The 13748-nt window shown below is 50.2% G+C and overlaps 2 protein-coding genes across 2 annotated transcripts in view; one reads left to right on the forward strand and one right to left on the reverse strand.

Moving 5' to 3' along the window:
* The window catches only part of LOC120981622 (NACHT, LRR and PYD domains-containing protein 3-like), a 3400916-nt gene that overhangs the window by 535799 nt on the left and 2851369 nt on the right, over window positions 1-13748 (forward strand). The window lies entirely within an intron of this gene.
* LOC120981623 (NACHT, LRR and PYD domains-containing protein 12-like) overlaps window positions 1-13748 on the reverse strand; it is an 840242-nt gene that overhangs the window by 60700 nt on the left and 765794 nt on the right. The window contains exon 9 of the mRNA XM_040411192.1: window positions 2018-2188. Within this exon, the coding sequence (XP_040267126.1) occupies window positions 2018-2188 (171 nt within the window). The remainder of the gene's footprint in view (window positions 1-2017; window positions 2189-13748) is intronic.

Genomic DNA, 13748 nt, shown 5'->3' on the forward strand with positions numbered 1-13748 from the left:
GTATGGCAGTGCTGAGTGTGTATAGCAGAGCTGTGTGTGTACCAGAACTGTGTGTTTTGCACACAAATACTTAAAAATTATCTAGCAGAAGAAGAAGCGTGGCCGGACACCACAGAGCAGTGACAGGAATAGAGTTGCAACGGGTAATTGAAGTATTGATACCCAATCGATACTTTTAGACCCGGATCGATACGACACCGGGTCTTACTATTTAACGATACTAGGCTGTGCTGTTATCAGTTAGAGAACATGGCACTCCCTGTTCTCAGCGCGCACCATGTTCTACTCAGCAGCACAGTGAAGAAGGAGTGACCCTCTCTCCCCCCTGTGATGTGGCTGCCGCTGCCACCAATGAGGTTATTGTACTGAGGATGAGGGGAGGGGCTGTGGCCACTGTGCCACCAATGTATGTGATTAACACATTAATTCAAGTGTAGGCAGCGTCCGCCGGCGGCGGTATCACATACCCGGGTCTCTATGACAGGGCATGCGATCCGCTGAACAAGGGAAATTAACCCCTCAGGACTGGCACCTGAGGGGTTAATTGCCGCGGTTCGCATGCCCGGTTATTGAGGCCGGGGATGTGATACTCCCACCGGCACCCGCTGCCTATACTTGAATTAATGTGTTAATTACATTCATTTGTACCACAGTGTGCCCCCCCCCGTATTATAAATTATAACCATTGGTGGTGCAGTGCGCTGCCCCCCCCACCTCCCAGTATTAGAATCATTAATGGCGCAGAGGCCACAGGCATCCCCCCTCCTCATTGTTATATTCATTGGATGCAGTAGTCACAGGATCCCCTACCCTCCTCTTCATTGGTGGCAGTGGCAGTTCCGATCGGGGCCCCAGCAGTGTAATCGCGAGGCTCCGATCGGTTACCACGCTACTGAAGCCCTCCATGGTAAGCTCCCTGCTGCTGTGTGCACAAAGCCCAGGGGAGCAGGGAGAGTGTAAGATCCTATTCACTGTAATAGATCTCTATCAGGGGGAATAGGACAAGGGTTCTAGCCCTAAGGGGGCGAATAGTTATTAAATAACAAGTAAAAAAAAATAAAAAAAATTACACCAAATTGTTAAAGAGGACCTTTCTCCGATTCTTACCCTATGAACTAAGTATACATACATGTGGAGCGGCGCCCGGGGATCTCTCTGCACTTACTATTATCCCCGGGCGCCGCTCCGTTCTCCTGCTATGTCCTCCGGTATCTCCGTTCCCTAAGTTATGGTAGGCGGAGTCTGCCCTAGCGCTGGCCAATCGCATTGCAGAGCTCACAGCCTGGGAGAAAATAACCTCCCAGGCTGTGAGCTCTGCGCTGCGATTGGCCAGCGCTAGGGCAGACTCCGCCTACCATAACTTAGGGACTGGTATCTCCGCCTACTATAACTTAGTGAGCGGAGATACCGGAAGGCATAGCAGGAGAACGGAGCGGCGCCCGGGGATAATAGTAAGTGCAGTGAGATCCCCGGGCGCCGCTCTACATATCTGTATAGTTAGTTCATAGGGTAAGAATCGGTGAAAGGTCCTCTTTAAGTTTAAATCACCGCCTTTCACAATATTACATATAAAATTTATAAACAATAAAAAATCTAATAAATAAACATATTACTTATTGCCACGCCCGAAAAAGTGCAAACTATTAAAATATATCTCCTATGCAGTGAACGGCGTAACAGAAAAAAATATAAAAACGCACGAGTTGCCATTTTTAGTCACCTTGTCCCCCCACAAAATAGGATAAGACTGTTCTATTATGGACCAGACCTTCCATAAAATACGGAATGCACGCAGCTTTTTTGGTGTTTTATTTTTTTTGTATGGTATCGAATGGTACAGAGTATCGCAATACTTTTTTATGGTATCGAAATCGAATCTAAATTTTGGTATCGTGACAACCCTAGTCAGCAGTTTATCTCATAGGCATAACAATGGTGCGGAGCATAAAATAGTATAAAATCCATGTATAACTTGTGCCCCACATGTCTCAGTCCTGTACACATCTCTTATACTCACTTTAATGTCTCTATCCTGCAGGCCGGACTGGACAGAGCCTCCATCAAGTCACTGAAGTGAGGACCAGACAGACGGTTATGCGACAGGTCAAGTATCTTCAGGGATGGGTTATTCCTTATTCCAGATGCCAACTGGATGCAGAAAGTGTCTGGTAGACGATTACCAACCAAACTGTAAGAATAAGAAGATGAGATGTGGGTGAGGCGTCCACAGAGCGTTAGTATAAAATCTGTAGATTGTGACTGTGGAGAGAAAATGTCCCCAGCTGTTAGTAAAATCCATAAATGTCATCACTAGAAGCCGCCTCTTGTGTGTGGTGGATGTCAGGAATGGCGGCAGCTATATGATATGTCCATGTCCTAGAAATCCAGAACCCCTGAGGAGTGTCCTCACTTTATGGCATGTCATAAATCAGTGATGATGGCAGCACATGAATGTACATTAGTCAGAAAGCTGGAGGAACTTGTGTCAGCGTCATCAGCTGCTGAGAGCTCTCCTTCCTCCATCTATTGTGGCCTTTAGTTTGTGGCCCCTGTGGTCTCCATTCTCCTTCCTTCATCTATTGTGGTCCCTGTGGCCTCCATTCTCCTTCCTCCACATCTAATATGGTCCATGTGGCCTCCATTCTCCTTCCTCCACCATCTATTGTGGCCCCCAGTCTCCTTCCATCCACCATCTATTGTGGCCCTCAGTCTGTAGCCCCTGTGGCCTCCATTCTCCTTCCTCCACCATCTATTGTGGCCTCTATGACTTAATAGGATGGAAGAATTTCCTCCGGCTACCAATACCTACCCTGTTCCCCCTTAAATAATCACACCAACACTGACTTGCTTTGGTGAAAATGACCATGACGGCCAAACTTTATTATTCCACACATTACAAGCAACATTACACCATATAACATGGATAATAATAATAATAACAGCAGGCACTTTTGACACATCCTTCAACATTATCACCTACTGCACCGTAACAAGGATCCTGGAGAGCAACCCAAACAAGCAATATGCTCCTTCACCGCCTCACCTCGTACTTCAAACTTACCCTTGGCCGCACTCACCGACCCAAGGGCACCAACTCCTTGAAGTATACCAGTATCCCCCCCTGTAGGCCTTGTAGCCCAAACAGGGGCCCCATCCTCGGCATTAACAAACCATATGAGATGCAGGCTCCAACATGTCCTGCAGCTCTTAACCATTGTATTGCTCCCCAGGATCCTATATCAAACAGCCACCAAACGACCACCGGTGACACCTCACCTGTGGGCGTCCCGCCACACCTTAAGGGCCGTCTCCATACCTTCCTGAGTACCCAATGCCCACATGTCAATTCCCACGTCATTCAGGTGTACACCATCTGCTCTCAAGAATTGAGGCGACGCCGCCTCCAATTCCCGATGGCGCACCACTAAACCACCTTGCCTGTGAACAAAACGCACCACCTCCTTATTCAACTTCGCCCGGGCTTTATTGATACGATCCACCGACCTGGCCAACCGCCAGCAACGTCTCGCAAACACCTCCGACCATACAAATCAACAAATCAGGAAATTCCGACAATAAGCGCAGCACATCCAACTTAATATCCCGGATCACATCCCGAGATCGCCGCACGCCCAAATCGTTGCCTCCAACATGGAGCACTAATATATCAGGCGGCAGATCTAAAGTGGCATTAGTATGAATTTCAGGCAACACCCTCCCCCACAGGAGCCCCCTCAAACCAATCCACCGGATTAGCAACTCTTCCGTCGGGAAACCCAATTGGCGTCCGTTCCGCCTAACATCCGCTCGTAAGGCCCCCCAATGGACGTACGAGTGCCCGAAACAAAAAATAAACATAGTTGTACCAGAACCACCAACACCAAGTAGCTTCCCACTCGTAGCAACCCCACCCACCAACCATTCATAAAAGATGAGGCCGAATATACGAGTGAAAACAATCTGACTCCCATTGCCCAATACGCTTAATAACCTTCACCCAGCCCCCACTTGCCCGCCTCAGTTGCTGCCCCTATCCGAAACGAATGGGATGCATAGTCAGTAACGGGAAGACCCGCAGCCAACAAACATTTTCTAAAAACAGATATGAATTGAAAGCGAGACAACCGCAACCCGTCCTGGTGAACCAACAATGCACCCGCTCCGTCGGGCGGTACTCCCAAAAATTCCTCAACGCAACGCACTGGACAAAGTACCGACCCCCCCCAACGACCTAAGCCACAAAACCACACCTTTACTTTCCTGATCAGTTTTAGACTTGCGTATTACACACCGCAAACCACCTTCCCACAACCCTACATCTTCCCGCAACAAACCTCCACCACCCGTGCGTGCCGCTACCAACTCTGAAATTCGAAAGGTTCCAAAAAAGGCTAGCGAAAACGCAGCCCTAAACAAAAGCACTTCAAATTCTGACACACAAACAGACCCAGCCCTCTCCCACAACATCTGCAACACCGCAAAAGAAACTGGCCTTCTATTGTCCCTCTGAATCACCCCGTGACGATAACCCTTTAACGCCTGCCGAACCACAAAACACTTAGACACATCAGCCAGTCCCCGCAAGCGCAACCAAAAAGCCACCGCCGCTACCCTCTTTGACGCGACCGAGAAAGACAAACCCGCAGCATAACACGAAACCACCCAAAAAAACAATAATGTCCGAAAATAATCAACCGAACTACAACCCCCTAACCGCTTTATCAATTCCTCCCACAAAGACCACACCGATGAGTAGGCCGACCAAGTACCTCTACTAAGCGACTGCCTAATCAGGTCTGCTGACACCCCAAGGCCACGCTCCAGAGCCACTGGGGACAGGGCAACCCCTGGACTTCGGCACCCGGCACCAAGCTGCGGAAGCGATCCCACTGGAAACGAGAAACGGAAATCAGCAAGTGAGTTATCTACCCCCGGGACATGTACCGCAACAAAACATGCATTCAACCGCAAACCCCTCAACACCAGATGCCTGAGTAAATTCAACACCGGCGGAGAGTTGGCTGTCTGACTATTAATCGCCTGTACCACACCCATATTATCACTGTACAAACGCACCCGCCGATTCCTCAGACAGTCCCCCCATAACTCAGTAGCCAAAACAATAGGGAAAAGTTCCAACAATACCAAGTTGCTAAGGAAACCAGCCTGTTTCCACTCCTCCGGCCATGCCTCCGCACTCCATTGCCCCTGACAAAAAACACCATATCCACACGAACCTGCCGCATCCGAAAACAATTCCAAATCCACACTACTAATCGCCTCCTCCATCCACATAGACCGCCCATTGTACTCCCCAAGAAAAACCTCCTACACCGCCAAGTCCTCCTTTACCGCAGCTGGTAACCGCAAGTAATGAAACGGGGCAGTAACCCCCGCTGTAGCCAACTCCAAACGCCGAAAAAAAAAACGTCCCATCGGCAAAATACGACAAGCGAAATTCAATTTGCCCAAGACTGACTGAACCCGCTTGAGCTGGACCTTCTTGGTTCTCCGTAGGAAGACAACCTCAGTCAACAAATCAGACACCTTGTTGTCTGGTAGCCGACATTCCATGGCCATACTGTCAATCTCAATCCCCAAAAACGTTATGACCGTGGAAGACCCCTCCGTTTTCCCCTCCGCTAAAGGGATCCCAAACCTCGCCGCCACTCGCTTCATCGTATGCAACAAAACAGCACACACCCTGGATTCGGCAGGACCTAAGAACAAAAAATCGTCCAGATAATGCAAAACCGAATTCCATCCCGGCTCCTGTTTTACCACCCATTCCAAAAACGAACTAAACGATTCAAACAACGAACAAGAAATTGTGCAGCCCATCGGCAAACAACAATCAACGTAAAAACAACCTTCCCATTGAAAACCAAGTAAATGCAAACTATCTGGGTGGATGGGCAACAACCGAAAAGCAGCCTCAATATCCGTTTTAGCGAGCAGGGCGCCCTGCCCGAAACGCCTAACCCACCGCACCGCTGCATCAAAAGACGTGTACGACACCGAGCACAACTCATCAGCTATCCCATCATTCACCGACCCCCCTTGCGGATAGGACAAACTACACAGAATCACGAAACCCCCAGTAAACCCCGCCAACAACAACTGAGCTACCTCCCTATTTGGATACCTCCTTAAATAAGGCTCCATCTCTTCCACCCTCACCGGCGTCACCCCTCTTCTGCGTAACCTCGGGTCCCTTACCCTTCCCTCGCCTGAAACACCACGACAAACTATGGGAGCCATCGCAACCGGAGCACTCATGCTTGCACTGGCAGTCTGACAAACAACCCCTTCTATTCCCCCCTTGAAAATCCGAGGCCGAGGGACCCCCGGCCGACCCCCGAAAGGGCTGAGAACCACCCCTAGGCGCCGCCATCAACCGCATCCAGAGACCAATATCCTTATGATCCCACCGTATGCTAGGCCTGACCGCCTTACGCTCCTGAAACTGCTCATCATACCTAAGCCACGCCACACCCCCATAAGTCCGATGAGCCTCCCCTATCGCATCCATATAGCAGAACAGTGCCGAGCAATGTTCGGGCGATTTTTCCCCAACCACGCTGGCCAAAATCGCAAAGGCTTGAAGCCAATTTTGAAACGTACGTGGGATCAATCTATACCGCCTCCTTTCTTCCTCCTCTTTTTTACTCTCGTTCGGTTTACCCCGTCTAAGTTAAATTTCTCCAAAGGAAGCAATGAGAATATTTCTACATATTCATCCTTCCATATCTTATCCCGAATTTCCTGTTTCAAGTGAGCCCCCAGCGGTCCCTCAAAAACACACATATATTTCCCCTTTCGCCGCGTCCGCCAACCGAACTTCATCCCCCACGTCACCTCTAACTCCCGCCACCGCCCCTGATCCTGAGGCCTGTAAACCAACAGCGGCGACACTTTCCCCAGCCCCAACAGAACCGTGTACCATCCCCTGATCCAACGCACCGAACGCCTACGCAGACGCCCAAACTGACGCCGGGGATGCAGGCGCCCCGGTCCCCAACCGCGACAGCAAACCAGACAATACCTCCATAGCCAAAACTTCAGAACCCGCCCCCACTATGCTGTACTGCACCCCCAACAGGCATCTGACACGACGTCATCTCACCTGGCCGTCCCCGGATGTAACCTCCGGCAGCCGCAGATCCACTCTCAGACATTCCCACAGGCGTGCTCGCTCTGCATGGCACGGCGTCCTCCAGCATCGAAACGTCCCTTCCGCCTGCCGTGTCGTCCACTCCTGGATCCAGTTCGCCCTCCTCCAACTGTGATGCCTCCCCCTCCTGCCGCTGATGTGAGGAGGGTAACCATCCTTCTCCCTGTCGAGAAGGCCTCATCACCTGGCCGCAGTCTACCCATCCTTCCAGCCCCCACCTGAACAGACTCAAGCCGCAAGCCGCCTCTCCATGCCACAGCTCAGGGGGCGGAGCCAAGGGATCCACTCCGGCAACCGAGTGGGTGCAATGTCGCCGACCCACCACTAGGGGCCGCGACGTTCTCTCCTCCATACCAGCCTCTGCGCGATCCCTAGCCTCCTCACTCTGTAACTGCCGGCCCGGATCCTTCCGCCGCAGCGCAGGAGACGCCACAACATCCCCAGCCGGAAGGCACAAGCCATGCGACGGCCCGGCCGCACTGCCTCCTCGTGCCTCAGGTAAGGCCCTCCTGGCTCGCTCCCCGCGCGGAACGTCTCGCGGTGATGCAGCCGCATGCAAATGCTCCCTCCCCCTTGCTGCAAGGGAGACAGGTCCGGGACGAGCCCGGCCCTCTCCCGCCTGCCTGCCACGCGATACCGGATTCCTCCCGCTGCGCCTGAGAGTCTGACTGCCACGGACACCTCAGACCGCAGCGGAGGGTCCCTGGCGGGGCTCCTAATGCGTCGGCGGACCCGAGGGGTAGATTCAGGGCTCAAGCGCTCAGGGGGGACAGATCTCCTGGCCCTGACAGCGCGAGCAGCCACAATCGGAGGAGAAGGGGGGTGAAGAGAAGCCTGAATGGTCTGCTGTAGGAAATCCATCCCATGTACCTCAACCGCGGCCCGCACCGACGCCAAAAGCTTATCAAGAGAGGCCATGACACCACAAAAACTCGCTGGCTCTAGCTGGCAACTGGCCCGAAACCCCTCCCTCTATATCTTATATACCGCCTGCCAAACTACCAGCTCCTCCCCACCTTAATTCAAAACCAACCCCCCGCCATGCAAAATCCCAGCAACATTAACCCCCTGCTAGCCTACAGTCTTCCCCGTAAGTCAGTCCGCCCTACGCTATGTCTGCGCCTCGCTCCATTGCTATTATTCTCCTTCCTCCACCATCTATTGTGGCCCCCATTCTCCTTCCTCCACCATCTATTGTGGCCCCTGTGGCCCCCGTTCTCCTCCTCACATTACTACAGGACACATGTGGCTCTGCCCTCGCTCAGTCAGTTATTTGGGGGATGGATTATTAGTAGACATTACACTACATTCAGGGTTTCTCTGGATTCTGCTGGTATTGATTATTACTTATTGATAACGAGCAGTAATCGTCTCCATTCTGAGTAAATTACAGCCGAGGTCATCAGTAATAACACCGCCATACAGCTGTAATGTAGTACAGGCAGAGATGAGCGCTCTATGGCGGTAAGGGCTCATGTACATATTACAGCTCTGTATAACCTGGGAGTTGCTCAGACCCATAATCCGCCCCATAGAAGCAGATGTGTCCTTCCTGTCCCTCCAGATGTCTCTCAGGACATATGACACCTCCTCCATGTGGAGGCACAATGCAGGTTCTGATGAGGTCAGTCCTAGAACACTTACCTGTGTGTTATCCGAGGAGGGGGTCACTGCTCCCATATGTGTTATACAGCGGGGGGCAGGTATTACTGATAGCGCTGCTCTTCTCAGACATGAAGGACATTACTGATTGTGTTTTCATCCGACTGATGTGTTAAAGGGATCATCAGAACCTTTATGTTATCATATAGGGTTCTGCTGAAGAATTTAAAGGGGTTATCCAGGAACTGGATATTGATGTCCTATCCCCAGGACACGTCATTAATATGAGATCTGTGGGGGTCCGATATCTGTGGGGCACCTCCCAGCTGTACCCACCGGAGCTCAGGAGAACGCTGCCACCTCCTCACAGCTCACCAATTACAGAGCAGTACAGTGTATAGTGGATGTGTTTGGTATTACAGAGCAGTGCAGTGTATAGTGGATGTGTTTGGTATTATAGAGCAGTACAGTATATAGAGGATGTGTTTGGTATTATAGAGCAGTACAGTATATAGAGGATGTGTTTGGTATTACAGAGCAGTACAGTGTATAGTGGATGTGTTTGGTATTATAGAGCAGTACAGTATATAGAGGATGTGTTTGGTATTATAGAGCAGTACAGTGTATAGAGGATGTGTTTGGTATTACAGAGCAGTACAGAGTATAGTGGATGTGTTTGGTATTATAGAGCAGTACAGTGCATAGTGGATGTGTTTGGTGTTACAGAGCAGTACAGTGTATAGAGGATGTGTTTGGTGTTACAGAGCAGTACAGTGTATAGAGGATGTGTTTGGTATTACAGAGCAGTACAGTGTATGTCGGATGTGTATGGTATTAGAGAGCAGTACAGTGTATGTCGGATGTGTATGGTATTACAGTGGGTGGGGAAGGGGATTCGCCGGCAGATCTGTCCCATTTACCACTTTCTATGTCTGTTTCAGCAGCTCAGAAGCTGTCTTACACTTAGGACTGGAGCTGGATGCGCCAAAGTTAAGGAGAGGCCTGAGCTTATTCATAACTACGACGGATTTACCGACAGTTTAGAGCTTTATTAATGCTAATAATAGAACCAAGGATTAGGGATTATTCTGGATTACAGTGGTACTATACATGAAAAATAAAAGGTATTTGTGCACATATTTGATCATACGTATGTCGGGCCTCCTCTACCGGCATCAAGGTGGTTTCTGCAGATAGGTACCTAACACTTACGGTCCCGGTGGTGCCCCTTTTTGTATCCTTTTTCTTCAAGGACAAAGCTCAGTCCTGTGAAGCTTTTGGATAACCTCCTTGTTTTTTCTATTTGTTTTCACGAAACTACCCTAACCTAAGCCTGTTAGGGTGAGCTGCCTGCATGCTAGCTTTATGGATGTGCACCTGTGACTTTGGATGTGCTAGTCTAAATTTTCTTGTACGGCTTTACTAAGAAAGGCGTGTAAAACACCAGTCTTAATAAATTGGCGCCTAAGTGCTCACCTAGCGCCGCTGCCTCTTTAAGCACCTGATAGGCAGGGTGTCGGGGGTGCCCCCACCAGTCAGATATTGTTCCTGAGGACAAGCCATTAATATCTAAGTCCCAGAGAACCCATTTACAATGTAGATACTTTTCAGCAGTTCTCTCCTATGACTGGGACCACATCACTGAAAATCAGACTTACTGTGTTTTTCAATTTATAAGACGCCCTTTTAGTAAGTAAAAATCATGCTAAAAGTGTCTTATAAACAGCAGTCAGGGGAGACCCAGCATGGCCAGACCCCTGACTGCTTCATTAGTGATCAGGCAGAGCGCTCATACAGATCTGCCTGATCAGTGAGAGAGTCGGCAGGCAGGAGAATCATACGTTTAGCACATGGGGGAGGAAGGTCCTACACTGTAATGAAAGGAGATGTAAACTACAGCTTAAGGACCTTTGATGATGTCATTAATAGGAGGAGCCAGAGCAGGAAGACTGTACAGCCGACACTGGTGTAGAGAGATGTGAGTTTTTACTAAAGATGCTAAGTGTGTATGTGTAGCAGAGCTGTATGTGTGTAGCAGAGCTGTATGTCTGTAACACAACTGTATGTGTGTAGCAGAGCAGGATGCAGTGGCGTACCTCCAATAGAGGCAGACCACGTAGCTGCTATGGGCCCCTGGGGGAAGGGGGCCCACAGTGGAGAATAGGCCCTGCCCACTAATTACACTTTAATAGCTACTACCAGAAGTGGAGAAGGACCTTTGGTGATGTCATCAACCATGTGACCAGTGCAGAACCCTGGTGAAAAACCTATGGGATGTTTCTGTGGGGGGGCAGAGCTTCTGTGTTGTACCTGGCGGAGAGGTTAGTGGTGTCCTGGGATAACCCATATAACGTGCTATAAAAGCTGGGAGTTGTAGTTCTGTCCTATTATATCCCTCTCCATCAGGGGCAGACATGGAAATCACTGGGAGCCATGGCAAGAATCTGAATTGGGCCCTTCTGTGACTGACCCATAGCACCCCTTAGGGTACGTGCACATCTGCCGCAGAGGTTACAGCAGAATCCTCAGTTGCAGATTCTGTCAAAAACAAAGGGCAAAATAATGCTGTATGCTGGATCTCGACTGACCCCATTATCGTCAATGGAATCCGGCAGGTGTCGGCATTGTTTGGCATATGCTGGATCTGGCGATTCTGGTATTCTGCTGGTATGCTGGAACAGAAAACCAAAATCTGATCGCAAACGATTACCTAGCCTTACCCGATGAACTGTGCCCGCTGCTGCTACTTCATATATAGTGTGCCATCCTTCCCCCATGGACTGTGCCTGCTGCTGCTTCACCTCCTCCCCAGTGCTGAGCGCAGTCAGGGCCTGGGGCAGATCTTCACCGAGCTGGACTGGAGTCTGGACTGGTGATGCTGCTGGATCAGGTCAGGTCTGGACTGGTCAGTCAGCTCAGCTGCTGCAGAACTTCCTAATACACACCTCAGCTGCTGCAGAACCTCTTAATATACACCTCAGCTGCTGCAGAACCTCCTAATACACACCTCAGCTGCTGCAGAACCTCCTAATACACACCTCAGCTGCTGCAGAATCTCCTTATACACACCTCAGCTGCTGCATAACGTCCTAATAGACACCTCAGCTGCTGCATAACGTCCTAATAGACACCTCAGCTGCTGCAAAACCTTTAATTACACCTCAGCCGCTGCAGAACCTCCTAATACACACCTCAGCTGCTGCAGCACCTCATCTGCAGCAGATGAGGTGTGTATTAGGAGGTTCTGCAGCAGCTGAGGTGAGTATTAGGAGGTTCTGCAGCAGTCAGAGAAACATCAGTTGTGACTGGATTAAATCAGCTTAACGACAGAGATAACAAGGCGGCACAGCTGTAAACATTCAAATGCAGCGATCGGAGGACGACAATCCTGATGTATCCCACTCACGGTGGTGCACAGCTGGAGAGAAGCACGGGCGAATATGCACAAGTTCAATGGAGAAAACAACAAGCGGCGCTCACCAGTGTGAGGTTCAGACTTGATGCTTTATTCGGTTAAATCAGATTAAATCATTACGACACGCTGTTTTCGTGCTTAAGAAGGCGGCGCAAACATACGCGCTGACGTGCAGCCCAACGAAGCGCAACTAGCGCAAAACGTCCGTCGCTGTTTGGTGCGTGTAGTTTGTTCGTCTGCCCCATGCCGCAAGCACTTGGAATCTGATTTAACCGAATAAAGCATCAAGTCTGAACTTCATACTGGTGAGCGCCGCTTGTTGTCTTCTCCTTTGAACGTGTCACTGGATTAAATCCTATTGTTTTCTGTGTCTGCACTTTGTAAAATGTCCCTGTCCTGTTCCTCTACCAGTACGCGTCACACTGACCTGACTGACCAGTCCGGACCTGACCCAGCAGCGTCACCAGTCCAGACTCTAGCTCTGTGAAGATTTGCCCCAGGCCCTGACTGCACTCAGCATTGGGGAGGGGGTGAAGCAGCAGCAGGCAAAAGTCCATGGGGGAAGGATGGCACACTATATAATGTAGTAGCAGCGGGCACAGTCCATGGGGAAGGGTAACACACCATATAAGAAGTAGCAGCAGCAGGCACAGTCCATGGGGGAAGGATGGCACACTATATAAAGTAGTAGCAGCAGCGGGCAGAGTCCATGGGGGAAGGATGGCACTATATATAATAAGTAGCAGCAGTGGGCACAGTTCATCGGGTAAGGCTAGGTAATCACTTGCGATCAGATTTTGGTATTTTGTTCCAGCCACCAGCAGAATACCAGGATCGCCAGATCCAGCATATGCCAAACACTGCCGGCACCTGCCGGATCCCATTCACAATAATGGGGTCAGTCGAGATCCAGCATGCAGCATTATTTTGCCCTTTGTTTTTGCCAGAATCTGCAACTGAGGCTTCTGCTGTAACCTCTGCGGCAGATGTGCACGTACCCTAAGGGGTGCTATGGGTCACTCACAAGAGGGCCCAATTCAGATTCTTGCCATAGGGCCCAGTAATTTCTATGTCCGCCCCTGGCTGTATGGGTATAGCAGAACAGTATGTATGTAGCAGAGCTGTATGTGTGTAGTAGAGCTGTATGTATGTAACAGACCTGTATGGGTGTAGCAGGCTGTATGTGAGTGTGGCAGTGCTGTCTGTGTATGGCAATGCCGTGTGTATAGCAGAGCTGTGTGTGTATAGCAGAGCTGTGTGTGTACCAGAACTGTGTGTGTCGCAGACAAATACTTAAAAATAAACTAGCAGAATAAGAAGCGTGGCCGATCACCACAGAGCAGTGACAGGAATAGAGTTGCACCGGAAATTGAAGTATCGATACCCAATCAATACTTTTAGACCCGGATTGATACGACACCGGGTCTAACTATTTAACGATACTAGGCTGCGCTGTTATCTGTTAGAGAACATGGTGCTCCCTGCTCTCAGCGCGCACCATGTTCTACTCAGCAGCACAGTGGAGAAGGAGGGACTCTCTCCCCCCTCCCCCCTGTG

The sequence above is a fragment of the Bufo bufo genome, chromosome 11, assembly GCF_905171765.1.
Source record: "Bufo bufo chromosome 11, aBufBuf1.1, whole genome shotgun sequence".
Classification (NCBI taxonomy): Eukaryota; Metazoa; Chordata; class Amphibia; order Anura; family Bufonidae; genus Bufo; species Bufo bufo.